This window comes from Lynx rufus, unplaced genomic scaffold (assembly GCF_022079265.1).
Source record: "Lynx rufus isolate CCGP_SWC_20201006 ecotype Redwood Valley unplaced genomic scaffold, mLynRuf1.p SCAF_3, whole genome shotgun sequence".
Lineage (NCBI taxonomy): Eukaryota > Metazoa > Chordata > Mammalia > Carnivora > Felidae > Lynx > Lynx rufus.
Genome location: NW_025814845.1, coordinates 32697822 through 32712439, shown reverse-complemented (window position 1 = coordinate 32712439; position 14618 = coordinate 32697822). Strand labels below are relative to the sequence as shown.

The 14618-nt window shown below is 40.7% G+C and overlaps 1 protein-coding gene across 4 annotated transcripts in view; it reads left to right on the top strand.

The window, feature by feature from the left end:
* The window catches only part of ATP8A1 (ATPase phospholipid transporting 8A1), a 233808-nt gene that overhangs the window by 28878 nt on the left and 190312 nt on the right, over positions 1 to 14618 (top strand). For 3 of the 4 annotated variants that reach the window (XM_047092415.1, XM_047092413.1, XM_047092412.1), the window contains exons 2-4: positions 6580 to 6694; positions 7948 to 8047; positions 9206 to 9304. In XM_047092415.1, the coding sequence (XP_046948371.1) occupies positions 6580 to 6694; positions 7948 to 8047; positions 9206 to 9304 (314 nt within the window). Of the gene's footprint in view, positions 1 to 6579; positions 6695 to 7947; positions 8048 to 9205; positions 9305 to 14618 lie in introns of those variants that run through there. The other variant, XM_047092414.1, reaches the window with a different exon arrangement.

Sequence of the window (14618 nt, the reverse complement as noted above, 5' to 3'; positions counted from 1 at the left end):
TGAACCGTGAGATTATGACCAGAGCCAAAGGTGGATGCTCAACAGACTGAGCTACCCAGGCGCCCCAGTTTTGTTGCATTTAAAATCCTGAATGTCTCCCTCATCTTGGGTTTTAGCTTCAGACAGTGTGTATATGTGACATCATACAGGGGTACGATGGTAATGTGTGCTCTGGAGAGGCTGTAAGGGTCAGAGCAGCTCCACCTCCAAAAAAAAATGTGTATGCATCCATTTCATCTCCTGTCATCGCTATGGCATGCAGGCCCCATCATCTTTTACCTGAATTGGCCCAGTAGCCTCGAAACAATCTTCCTGCCTACAACTTTTCAGTGGATTCCTACCACATTAAGAATATATATTCACGGGGCGCCTGGGTGGCGCAGTCGGTTAAGCGTCCGACTTCAGCCAGGTCACGATCTCGCAGTCCGTGAGTTTGAGCCCCGCGTCAGACTCTGGGCTGATGGCTCAGAGCCTGGAGCCTGCTTCCGATTCTGTGTCTCCCTCTCTCTCTGCCCCTCCCCCGTTCATGCTCTGTCTCTCTCTGTCCCAAAAATAAATAAACGTTGAAAAAAAAAATTTAAAAAAAAAAAAAAAGAATATATATTCAGGTTTCTTACTGTTTTCCAATCTGGCCCTGCCTCTCCTTATTTGATGCCTTCCTACTCACTGTTACTTATCCTTATGTACCTGGAAATGCCAACCTTATTCTTGTCTTTAAGGCTCTTCCCCAACTGGGTTTACCCAGCTCTTCCCCGGCTGGGTCATAAGTGGGTGCCAGGTAGTTGCTGGCAATAGATGATAGTCACTACTTACCTTTTCAAACACGGGTTACATCCTGCTCTTCCCCAGCTGGGTTTACCCTGTCCCTTATTTAATTCCTGGTTGAGGTCCCTCCTCAGCCTCTCCTTGGGGAGGCCTTCCCTTACCACTCAGTATAAAGCCACAGTAGTGGTAGTGGTAACAACAGCAACAATGAGAACAGCTAACGTTTAGTGAGCTTTTACTATATACCAGGCATTGTTTTCTGGATTTATTAGCTCATGGGGACCTCAGGACCTCCCTTTGAAGTAGACGCTATTATCATCTCCATCATAAGATGATGAAACTGAAGCAGAGAGGGTTCCGTCAATCACTCTGTCAATCACTTGGTTTATTTTCTTCATCACACTTACCATGATCTATATTTATCTTGCTCTACTCTAGAAAGCCAGTTCCTGAGAGAAGGGACTGTGTCTTATTTTCTGCTGTTCCTGAAGCTTTTTGCTGGGACATAGTAGGCACTTATGCTGAAATATGTTCAGTGAATGCATGAATGAATGAACAAATGAACGAACACATGATCAGTCTTATTGGGGCATGATATTTGTGGTGAGAAATAGAAAATTTCAAAGATGATACTTCGGTTCTAATTGTATGAAAAAGACTCAAAGCTCTTCACTTTAATATCTGTTAGACATTTTTCTTCTCTGTTGCATTATATTGTGTGCATACAAGCATGTGACCATGAATCTGGGCAGAGGAAGAAAGACTATATGTGAATATACTAATTAACCCAGTAGTCACTGGTCATAAGTGGGTGCCAGGTAGTTGCTGGCAATAGATGATAGTCACTACTTACCTTTTCAAACACGGACCGCAGTCTGACTTTGTAACTGAGTTCTACTGCAGGCCGTGTAAGGCAGCTGTTGCTGTGAATCATCTGGCTGAAGTAGGGAAATGTTTGTTTTGTTTTTAAATTTCATTGCTCTTCTGAACAAATGATGTATTGACTTTTTTCTCCCTGGTTCCTGGCAAATACTAATCTCATAAGACTTTGGAGCTGAAAAAGAACTTCAGATCCTTAGCCTACCTTCCTTATTTTTACAAGGGGAGAGAAATAACCCCCAGGGATTACATGGTTTTCACAGGGTCACATAAGTACTCAGTGGAAGAACCACAGCTTGCCTCACAACCACCAAGTGGGTTTAATGATCAAACACCGTTAGGGGAAGATGAACGCTTGTTCACTTCAGGGCCATGATTAGAATGCTGACTCGTCAGCACCTTCTATTTACTTGATAATGAAAATTATTGCTGAAAGCCGAAATGGTCACCAGGAGGATGTTGCTTCTATATCCCTCTTTAGTAATACAAAGTAGTATCTTCTTGTAGCACATTCAGTGGCTAAAAGTGGTATGTGACTCTTTGCTTCCCTATATTGAAACTCTTGGTCCTTCAGAAGTCTAGAAATAGCATTTGGTTCTGTTATAACTAAGAATGCAGAAATGAGTCTGGTAACATCCCTGGTTTGTGAAGTAATTTTATCATTTAAATACTAACTTTGCATTAATTGAAATAGTTAAAAACAATTCGGAAAACAAAAGTGCTTTTCTGCTGGGGAAATAATAAGCAGGATATGACACTACATATAGAATTTTCACTGTACCTGGAATTCTGAATTACTGAATCGTTGCCTATTCTTTCTTGCATAAATAGGGAAAAGTATCCTCCTTATTCATTTCCACAAAAGCTAGTGCAGAATAGTTTATTTTAGGAGACTGGTTTCCTTCTGATTGGTTTTAAGACATTACGGACATTGGAGGGTGCAATGTTGAAAGAAACTAATGTGGTTCAGAAGGCACCATTGAGACTTGCTTCATGTCTGTTCCTTACAGTGCTGTGTGTGACTGTGCCTGCCAGGGTTCGCCCTGTAGCACTTTTAGTTTAGGAAGAGTAATGATGCTATTAGCAGATGTCAAATGCCTGAGTGAACACTGAGGACACAGGGGTGACTAGGGTTTTCCTGGAATATTCAAGATATGTTGAAGGAGTGTGGATCTGGTGTCAATATCATTAATTTCTGTGTCTGTACTTGGGACTATATTGAGATGCCCCCCACCCCCGCTCCCCCAAGAACTTGAAAATGCAGGAAATGAGCTTGCTTTCTTATTTTTTTTGTAAGCTCAACTCATGATAGGAGCAGACTCGCCTGCAAGAGAGACAGATCTGTTCCTAGGCCTGTAAGGTTTGATGGTAAAAATCCCATTCACAGATTAAATGTCAATTTCAACTTGGAGAAGGAGATGGTCAGGAAAGAGGTGAGTCGGGGAGTTAAACATTGGTAGCACCCTTCTCAGCTCTGTGGAGGGGCAGAGAATTAGTTGTGTGCAACAGATTTGAAGCACAGCCCCATTGCCAGGTATCCCCACAGACTTTGAAGATTTGGGCTCTACTGGTGCGTCTACCCCTGTTGTGAGATTGGGTGCGTCAGGCTGTGCTAGCCCGATGCTGTTAGACTCTTGTCATCTACTAGTGGGTTAATTGATCAGATGTTGAGGGATTGATATGTTACCCATGTGTCCAGACCTAACCTGCTTATTTCTATAATGTAAGATGAGAGTTCCTTGAAGATTCTAAGTATAACAGTTACAGACTTTCTCATTCCAGTTTAGTAAGAATACCAGCCTTTCTCCCAGATGCCTTCATGGATTATTCCTGAGGACCTGTGAGGCTAGGCACATGCACTGAGATATTCCTGAGAGTTCCTGAGGTCCCTGTGTCTACTTACTGCTGGCTTGCTGCCACCTGCAAGGAGTAACTAGGGATTCTGGGCCAAATGCTAGGTGGTACTTGTGACACCTGGCTTTTGACATCCTGGGAACGGGCTTCAGGTGCCTGTGGGGTCTCTCTATCACTGCTGATGGAAGAGCTTGGGTGGCTGAGCTCCCTGAAGAGACAGGACAGGGTGACTGGCAGCTCCCATTGGCGGAGTGCCTGGCTCCCTGCTTTCAGTGCAGGTCTCCCTCCCTCCTTCAGTATCATACCTGCACAGGGCATCCCACTGCCTAAGCCCCAAGGGTTCATGACCTGATCACCTGCCAAAGGTCCCACCTCCTAATGCCATCAATTTGGGATTACCTGTCTACATATGAATCTGGGGGAGACACCAATGTCCAGTCTATAGCAATCCATATATAAAATTTTGATTATATAAAACCAGGGGGGAAACCTGTATCTAAAACGTGGTGTGGTGAAAGAGAGTTATTAACCGTGGGAGCAGAGGCAAAGCTGCCTGTGTGCTTCATTCAGACTGTAAAATGGATATGACAGCACTCACTTGGGAGCCATGTGGCCTCCAGAGTGACCATCCTCACTCTGTGCCTCTCTACTTGGAAAGCTTTCAGTGGCTCGCTGCCAACCAGAGGATGCGTTCCAGACTTCTTCGCCAGCATGAGAGGTCTCCCGAGATCTGCCCGTGTGCTTTTTCAGCACATCGCACTGCCTTTACCTTGCCCTTTGTCTATGCTTCAGCTCTGTTGCGTCCTCTGCACACAACTGCGTCCCCATACTCGTGTTGCCCACTTGTGTAGAAAGCCTAAGTGATTTTCTGGTTTCATATAGCAACAGACCCCACAGGCAAGCTTTTCTTATACATTTTGTTACCAGCACTTGGCTGCCATTAGTTCTTTATCAGTGGGTGGAGAAGCATTTACTTGCCCTCAAAAAAAAAAAAAAAGAAAGAAAAGGCCAAATAACCACTCCTTTGTCATTTGGTGTTTATTCAGCAAACATTTATTGAATACCTGCTGTTGGTTGGTACTGGTGTTCGGATGATGAGTAACACACCCTCTGGGTGTGGCCTCTGGGAGTTCCCATTCTGGGAAGGAGAGACAGACTCAGAAGCAGGCAGTAACAAAATCTTCTGATTTGGGTGTTTTACTGGGGACTGGGAAGTGCAGAGGGCTATGGGGATACAGAGAAGAAACACTGACTTAGCATCTTAGAGTACTTCAGAAGAAACCCTGTCAGCAGGTTTTATAGGAGGAGTTGGAATTGCCTGAATAAAAAGAGAAGAAAACTGGGTTTTTAATAGAATACTGTTGGTGGCTCTTTCTAGGAAAGGAGTAAGGACTGATTTAATCTAGTCTCAGTTAATTCTTACTAGAAGGTAAAAGAAGCAGTTTAATGTTTTATGTTCTTTTAGAACTTCTATGTATTTTTTTTTAATGTTTATTTTTGAGAGAGAGAGAGAGAGAGCACGTGCAGGGGAGGGGCAGAGAGAGAAAGAGACACAGAATCTGAACCAGGCTCCAGGTTATGAGCTGTCAGCACAGAGCCCGACATGGAGCTCAATTTCATGAACCATGAGAACATGACCTGAGCTAAAGTCAGATGCTTAACTGACTGAGCCATCCCGGTACCCTGAGAATTTGTGTGTATTTTTAAAGTGTTGTCAACTTTGCAATAAGACGTTACCCAGTTGAAATTGCTTGAATCTGTTGCATTGTTAGAATGATCCTGAGGGACGCCTAGGTGACTCAGTCCATTAAGTGTCTGACTTTTGATTTCAGCTCAGGTCAGGATCTCATGGTTTGTGAGATCGAGCCCTGAGTTGGACTCTGCACTATGGAGTCTGCTTAGGACTCTCTCTCCCCCCCTCTCTCTGCCTTTCCCCCACTTGTTCCATCCCTCTTTTTCTGTCTCTTTCTATCTCTCTTTCTATCTCTCTTTCTGTCTCTCTAAATAAATAAATAAACAGGGGCACCTGGGTAGCTCAGTCGGTTAAATGGACGACTTTGGCTCAGGTCATGATCTCACTGTTTGTGAGTTCGAGCCCTGCCATCAGACTCTTTGCTGCCAGCCTGGAGCCTGCTTCAGATTCTGTATCTTCCTCTCTCTGCCCCTCCCCTACTCACACTCTGCCTCTCAAAAATAAATAAACATTAAAAAAAAATTTTTAGGGGCGCCTACGTGGTTCAGTCAGTTAAGCATCCGACTTCAGCTCAGGTCATGATGATCTCACTGTCCATGAGTTCAAGCCCTGCATCAGGCTCTGTGCTGACAGCTCAGAGCCTGGAGCCTGCTTCCAATTCTGTGTTTCCCTCTCTTTCTGCCCCTCCCCTGCTCGCACTCTGTCTCTCTCTCTCAAAAATAAACACTAAAAAACAAAAAACATTAAAAAAAAAAGAAACATAAAAAGAAGGAATGACCCTGAGATGACTTGAAATGGTCTTAAGAAATTTGAAGCTCATTATGAACATAAATTGCAGTTAGTGGAAAGATTAAGATGATTACAGTGAGTTGTGGTCATATCAGAACATGGTTGTTGCCTCTATAAACCTTAATGTTTATCTTGTTTCTGTCTTCACCCAAAAAGGAAAAAAAAAAAATCCCAGAGAGGTATTAAATATGTATACTTAACTTCTTTAAATATATTTTTAATTACCTCTGTCTTATTCTTCTTCTCTAAAACTGTAAAGTCAACTAGTTTAAAATGTTTTGTTACTTTTGGATGGATTCTTACATAACAGAAGGAAACAAGTTGAACATTTATGGGGGAACAATGAGTAAAAATTTGCAAAATTTGCAAAGATTTTAAAATGGGTCAGTTTTTATATGACTATTAAATGCTGACTTTTAGTTGAAATATTAGATGTGGGTATTTTCCTTTTCTATTATGAAAGAAACAAGAACACCAATCAGGGAGAAGCTTATAGCTCTGAACAAATTTTAGAATCTCAAGTAGTTATGAAGTATGTTGTTGTCTGGATGATAAAATGAAACGTTTCTTATTGAATCAAGAGACTGTCTCTCTTCAAGGTTACGAGAAGACAGATGATGTTTCAGAGAAGACTTCACTGGCTGACCAGGAGGAAATACGGACTATATTCATCAACCAGCCCCAGCTGACAAAATTCTGCAATAACCAAGTCAGGTAGGAACTACCAGAGATGGCTTGTCAGGCCAGCCATCACAGCGACACCTGATAGGCCATCTCTCTCTCCTCTCTGGCGGAAACAAAAATGGTCACCAAGAGCTTTCGGTGAAATCGGTTCATGTTTGAGAACTTACTGGAGGCAGTGTGAATTTGCTGTTTTCTTCATCCTCTAGTCAATAAGGAGATATTAATAAGAATCTGGAAGCTGGAAGGAGGTAAACAGAAAGGGTAAACAGCCATACCCTACCAACTGTACCAATTCTATGTATAGTGTCTGCATGGCGAAAGCTGCTCATGGGTAAATGCCTTTGTCGTAAAGCTGTTACAAGAAGGAGTGTTATTGTTAGTCAATTATTTGGCTAACAAAATTTAAGATTTGGTAAGAGGCCTTTGCAGTCCCTCACCAAGAACTCCTTTTGGTTAAATAGTCTTTAAATTCTGGCTTTTGATAGCTGTAAGATTGAGTATGGTGCTGAGGAATGGAGGGCTGTTGCGTTCCTGCACTGGTACATTTGCCTTCCAACAACAGCATAAAAATTATCACCGTTGTAAACACTGTTCACTGAGTGGCCTCTGGATGGAGTGAGCACCCCGTTACCCCTCTCACGAGCCCAGTGTTTCTCCAGTGGCCAAATTCCTGGATTTGAGAAATAACCATTTAATATTAATAATTACAGGGACGCCTGTGTGGCTCAGTCAGTTAAGTGTCCGACTTCGGCTCAGGTCACGATCTCAAGGCTCGTGAATTCAAGCCCCACGGTGGGTTCTATGCTGACAGCTCCGAGCCTGGAACCTGCTTTGGATTCTGTGTCTCCCTCTCTCTCTGCTCCTCTGCCACTCACACTCTGTCTCTGTCTGTCTCTCTCTCAAAAATAAGTAATATTAAAAGAAAAAGTTTCTGGCCTTGCTCAAATTCCTGATTTTTTGGTAAGATTTTATTTTTTATTAGCGTATTATATACTCTCCTAACTAAAGTTGCTTTTCTTTGTGAGCTACTCCTAGTATGTTAAAAAGGATGATCGGCCAAAGAGAACAAAAGAGATTATGCAGAAAATTAAACTCTTACTACTTAATTAGATAAGTCTTTTCATTTACTTTCATCTAGGTTAATGACCATTTGCAGTATTCTCCCAAGTTGAAATAGAGGGCAGCTGTCCATCTCATTTTTTATATGATGGTAATAGAATTTTGTAAATGTGGGTGCTAATTATGGATTAATTTTTTATGCTACCTTTCATTTTGTTTTCTAGCACTGCGAAATACAACATAATCACCTTCCTTCCAAGATTTCTCTACTCTCAGTTCAGAAGAGCTGCTAACTCATTTTTTCTCTTTATTGCACTGCTGCAGGTAAAGTCATGTCATAAAACTTTAGTTCAAAGTCAAATGTTCAGATATTAATAAATGTTTTTGTTAAGCCCATGACCCATCTCCTGAAGCGCATCTAAAACACAGAGAGACAAGCTGGCTGGGGTGGACATTTCCAACTCCTGCTGCAGGCGATATCAGAATTCCACTACTTCTTCAAGCCTTTTGATTCATTTTTGTCAGCTTATTTTTAGCATTCTATACATTCAATATGGCAGGAAGGAAATTTGATGGTAAAGAGGGAGGGAAGTTTTTCTTCAAATAGTAATTAAATATTAATTTATTTTAGTAACAGTAATAGTTCTGAACCTTAGAATATAAGAATTACCATTTTAAAACATTTCTTTTTGGGGTGCCTGAGTGGCTCAGCCGGTTGAGCCTCCGACTTCGGCTCAGGTCATGATCTCACGGTCCATGAGTTCGAGCCCTGCATCGGGCTCTGTGCTGACAGCTCGGAGCCTGGAGCCTGTTTCAGATTCTGTGTCTCCCTCTCTTTCTGACCCTCCCCTGTTCATGCTCTGTCTCTCTGTCTCAAAAATAAATAAACATTAAAAAAAATTTTTTTTAAACATTTCCTTTTGTAATTAGTAATTCAGGGAAAACAAGTTTCATTGTATTAAAAAGCATACATTCATTGTAAAAATAATAAGAAAACACAACAAAGCGTAAAAAAATTAAAACTATTATTTTTCCACCACTCAGAGACAACTACCCTGAAATTTGGGGTGTATTTTCTCCTGGCCATCTTTCCCCCTGCCCCTCCCAACCCTAAATATTATTTATTCACTTAGCCTACAAAAAGAAGATCGTATAATACATATGTTTTACATTCTGCTTTAACCATACAACAATGCGTGGCTATTTTCCCATGTGGTTCAGTGTGTTTTTAAAATATCAGTTTTAAAGATGGTATGGTATTAATTTAACTCCCCTACATACAACAGCTTGCCATGAAGCGAGCTATCATGTTCTTCCAGCCACTTACTAGATACGAGCCAATTGCCTCACCCAGTGTTAGTTTGCCGTGAGAGTAAAATCACTGAAGCATATTTTAAGAGGCACTAGGACGTGGTTGTTTTTAAATATGTTATAAACTTGCTAGTTCTCACTGGATTTCTTTTTTTTTTCCCCCCCAAATAGCAAATACCTGATGTATCACCAACAGGTCGCTACACAACACTGGTTCCTCTCTTATTTATCTTAGCTGTGGCAGCTATCAAAGAGATAATAGAAGATATTGTAAGTATTTGATTTTTTTCATAAACAAATGTGATGGTTATTTTATATACATATTTTTATACATTTTTCTTTCAGTTTAATTCTTGGCAGAGGCTATTTAAAATGCTCATTCAACTTAAAAATATGTAGAATATATTCTGGAGCTCATTCCTCTTAGTTTCTACAGTTTTACTGTTACAGAACACTTGTTAGAGTGTTCTCCATGTTTGCAGTTTAGTAATAAAAGAAATGAATTAAAAACATTTTTTAATGTTTATTTATTTTTGAGAAACAGAGTGTGAGCAGGGAAGGGGCAGAGAGAGAGGGAGACACAGAATCCGAAGAAGGCTTCAGGCTCTGAGCTGTCAGCACAGAGCCCAATGCGGGGATTGAACTCACGAACTGCGAGCTCATGACCTGAGCCGAAGTTGGACATTTAACCGACTGAGCCACCCATGTGCCCCAAGAAATTAAATGTAATAATTGGCTTGGAGAGAAAACTATATTTGAACATTAATTTCAATTATGCCCAATTTTCAATTTGAACTTTATTTCAAGTTAAACATGGTACCCTCCAAATTATCTAAATGTAAAGGGCTTTTAATGTATTTTTAATATATATGCATGCTTTTACTTTATTAAATACTTTTGATTCCTTTTCATTGTTAGTAGTTCTAAGTTTCCTTTTATTTTCTTAAAAGAAAGTACCAACATATATGCTATTTTTATTATTATTCTGTAGTAGCTGAGAAAAGAGGAAGTCCATTTCCCTTTTATAAAATAAGTTCCCCAAAATAAATTAAGACTTTTCTTTTTTCCTCTGTTTTACCGTTATTTTAACTACCTCAGTTGAGGAAGCGAATGTATTTTTTCCTATGCTCTTTAAATACTTGGCCAATCTGAAATGACTTTCTGTCAGGCCTTAGGCAAGTCAGATGGTAAGGTGAGGAAAGGCTGAGACATTCTCTGGGAAGCTCCAATTTAAAGTTGCACAAACATTAATATTATTTCTGTAGAGAATCAAATTGGGAACTCGTAAGAACGCATGAGCCATAGCTTCCCTAGACTCATTTGAAATGGGTCAAATGTCCATTTGAAGCATCAGTCTCAAAAACCTCCAGGTGTCTAGGAGTACAGACAGAGGTTGTCTGTTTGCATGTCTGTAAAACATCACTATCCTCTTCCCTGGAAATAACATGCTTGAAGGGGACCACAAACTGAAAATGTCAGGGACTCTCTTTTTACCTATATTGTTCCACACAGACTTACCTTTAAATCCTTTAAATTGTACTTGGATTTGGCAGTCCATAAGGATCGGTCTTTACTATAATTTGTCACTTTCTTTGCTTTATGTAGTCCCTTTTCTCTCTTTTTTTTTTTTTTTTTTTTTTATTTTTTTTTTTCAACGTTTATTTACTTTTGGGACAGAGAGAGACAGAGCATGAATGGGGGAGGGGCAGAGAGAGAGGGAGACACAGAATCGGAAACAGGCTCCAGGCTCTGAGCCAACAGCCCAGAGCCTGACGCGGGGCTCGAACTCACTGACCGCGAGATCGTGACCTGGCTGAAGTCGGACGCTTAACCGACTACACCACCCAGGCGCCCCCCCTTTTCTCTCTTTGACATAATTTTGATTAAGCATAGGTTATTTACCAGACATTGTGCTGTTGTTTTTGTACATGTTTTCCCATTTCATTTCTTCAGTACCTTTAAAAGTTGGATATTAATCCCGTTTTAAAGGTAAGGAAACTGGGGTTTAGGGAGGTCATGAGCCTGTCCAAGAACGCAGTTGGGATCAGAGCTCTGTCTCATCCAGTGCTCTTCTATATTGTAGCAAGTCACCAACAGTAGGATCGATCACATTTATTGAGCTTCTGGGATCCCTGTGTTGGTTCAATATCCTTTACATTTATTAAGTCTTACAGCAACTCTTTAAAGGATTATTGATATTGCCCCCATTTTACGGATGAGGGAGAGGAGGCACAGAGGAGCAAGGTCACTTGCTCAGGGTCATCCAGTTAATAACTGGGGCTGTCAGAATTCAAAAGAAGGCAGTTTGGCTCCACAGCCCTGCATTATCATCCCTGCTGTAAGCTGCCTATCTTCTTTTCCTTCTAACAAACCTCTAAGTTCTCTAGCTATGGTTTTTAGAACCCCTCTCTGTGGAAACGTATAAATATTATTAAAAGGTGAATAAAATATTATCCAAAAGGTGTTTTTCTTTTGAATAGAACTCTTGTTGGCACAATGTGATAATTGTGTACTATCAGAAAGCAGCTTGCCAGGCAATTCCTGGAGGATATAATAATACTTGTGGGGAGAAATAGTATTACGTGGAGTGCTTTTCCAATAAAATCATTGTTAAGAAATTGAGTAAAATAGGGGCACCTGGGTGGCCCAGTTGGTTAAGCATCTGAGTCTTGATTTGGGCTCAGGTCATGATCTCCTGGTTTGTGAGTTCGAGCCCTGCATTGGGCTCTGTGCTGCCAGCATGGAGCTTGCTTGGAATTCTTTCTCTCCCTGCTTCTCTGCCCCTGCCTTGCTTGTGGGCGCGTGCATGTGTGCTCACGCGCGCGCTCTCTCTCTCTCTCTCTCTCTCTCTCTCTCAAGGTAAATAAACTGAAAAAAAAAAAAAAACAAAGAAACTGAGTAAAATAAGTCCTTAAGAATGGTTTAATAAGACATTTATGTCAGCTTGTAAGGTGATAGAAAGTTTGAAAAAGTACTCCCTAGGGGAAAAAAAAAATCAAATGGTTTAGATGATTGCCCAAGGAGTATCTTTATCAGTAATGTATCTTTATCAGTAATTGCAATGAATACATATATTTGTCCATTCCTTCAATGAAATGTATGAAGCAGTACTTAGGTGCCAAGAATTTACTAGGTTACGTATAGGATGTGCTGAACTTTTGTTGCAGTAGTAATCATGTCCCAAATATCAGTGGCTTAAACCTAAGTTTCTTTTCACATACTCAGAGACACTGCAGGTATTTTTTCTGGGAGGAAGGGAGGGCAGGACGCACCATGTAGCCACTCAGGGATGCAGCTGAATCAAGGGTCTACTGTGTGGAACGTTGGGTGGTCACCAGAGCAGAGGGAGAGAGAATGGAGGTCCAGAAGTTTTTGGCCCAAAAATAAAGCACATCACATCTGCTTACAGTCTGATACCAGAACTAGTGACAAAACAAAAAGGAGGTTAATCTCAGTGTCCGTGAAAATAGAGGCGAACTAGATAGTGGTGAAGACCAGTAATGTCTACCACTCTTTCATCAGTGAATAAAACACAGCTTACATTACAGTAAACCTTCTTTTATATTGAACACTTACGGTAAAACAATTCCCTCCAGGTGAGACACCTAAGACTTATGCACCCAGTGCATTTTAACACCTGATGCTTTGCCTAGCTCAGCAAAATGCAGTTTCCTGTTTTTAATGTGCAGGTAGCAAATGACATAAATACCTACTTGAAAATATTCTGAAATTAGTGGAGAACTTTTCATTTAAAAAAAAAAGCATCGTGTCAAATGTCAACTCTTATGATAAGGGTCAAGGTTGGTTGCTAAATGATGATATTCACGACAGAAAACATGTCTTCTTTGCTATACACTTGTTAACTTAAGCTCTGATCAACTTTATTCATTATAAAACAGATGCTTTTTTAAAGTCTACAATATTCAGAGACCAACTACTGGGAATGTGTTAGTGAATAAAAGTAGCCATGATGGAACTTGCAGCCCAGTAGAGGAGACAGACAATCAAGTAACCACACCGGCTATCAGCTATCATAAGAATTAAATGATGCACTGGGGCACCTGGGTGGCTCAGTCGGTTGAGCGTCCGACTTTGGCTCAGGTCATGATCTCGCAATTTGTGAGTTCGAGGCCCGGGTCAGGCTCTGTGCTGACAGCTCCGAGCCTGGAGCCTGCTTCGGATTCTGTGTCTCCTTCTCTCTCTGCCCCTCCCCCACTTGTGCTCTTGCTGTCTATCAAAAATAAATAAAATTTAAAAAAAAATTTAAACAAAAGAATTAAATGATACACTGAAGTCCTTAGAACAATGCCTAGTTATAGTAAGGTGATGAATAAATGCTAACTGTATTGTCATCATCCAAATATCCTTTTGACTAAAATATAGAAAATGGATTGTAAGGAAAGAGAGGATTTGGGTAGACTAGTTAGCATAATATTCTGGTAGTTGCTATAAAAAAAAGAAGAGGTCTGAGACCGAGTGGTATTGTAGATAAAGCAATACAGAAAAATGAATTCCATATATATTTAGGAGTAGAATTGACAAGACTTATCACCATCCAACATGCTTATTTTGTTCATATTTTCTCTCCAACCACTAGAATGTAAGCTCCATAAAGACTAAGAGTTTTGTGCTTTTTCACTGCTGCATCCTCAGGGATGTTACCTTCAGTAACAGGGCCTGGCTCATATTGTTTTGTAAACATTATTGAATGAATAAGAAATAGATTGGATGGAAGTGAGAAGGAGAAGAAAATGCTAAGGTTAACTCTCAAGTTCCTAGTTTGTGCAAGTAGATGGTATCTGGTTCCATGTCTGAAACAAGGACCACGTCTTGGGGGTTAAAGTCCTAGATTGCTTTTTGGACATAGTTCAAGATGCCTCTGAGACTGCCAGAGGGAGATGTCAAGGAGGCAACTGGATATAACCATGGAGCTCCAGTGAGAGTGTTGGCTGGTAAATATGTATGTATCAATTATAATTGAAACTGCAGGTATGGATGAGCTGAGCCAAGGAGAGAGTATAGAGAATATAAGAAGCGAAGAGGGCCGGGTATAAGCCTTGAACAATTCCATCACTGAGTAACAAGAGAAGAGACAAAGAAGGGGCCAAGCTACAGATGGAACACCTGGACAATGATGTGATAAATGCTTAGGAAGCAGGAGACAGCTCCCAGGAGGGTGTGGTCAACATTACGTACTTAAGTATCCTGAAGTTCATGGCACTGTTTACACAGTAGTTTATTGGTGCACTGTCAACTAAATATTGATAATATTAAATAGTTCACGAGCCCTCAGTGACATTAAGTGAATTCTCGTTATAGGACACTGGAGTTATTTGAACTCACAGAGTAACTGCATTAATATTCTTTGAACTGTTCATTTTAGAAGGAATAATGATCTGTTTGGAATTAGAGATATGATCTTTTTACAGTACTAAGGTTAGAACCTGCCTGTCTGGATGGATCCTTATGTATACTCAACACAATTTTTCTTGCAAGCAACCTAATTTATTCTGTGGAGGGAAGGCTGAGGAAAGGGCTGCTCCTGTACAAGAATTCTCTGTAGATGGAAAGTAATGTTTAGGAT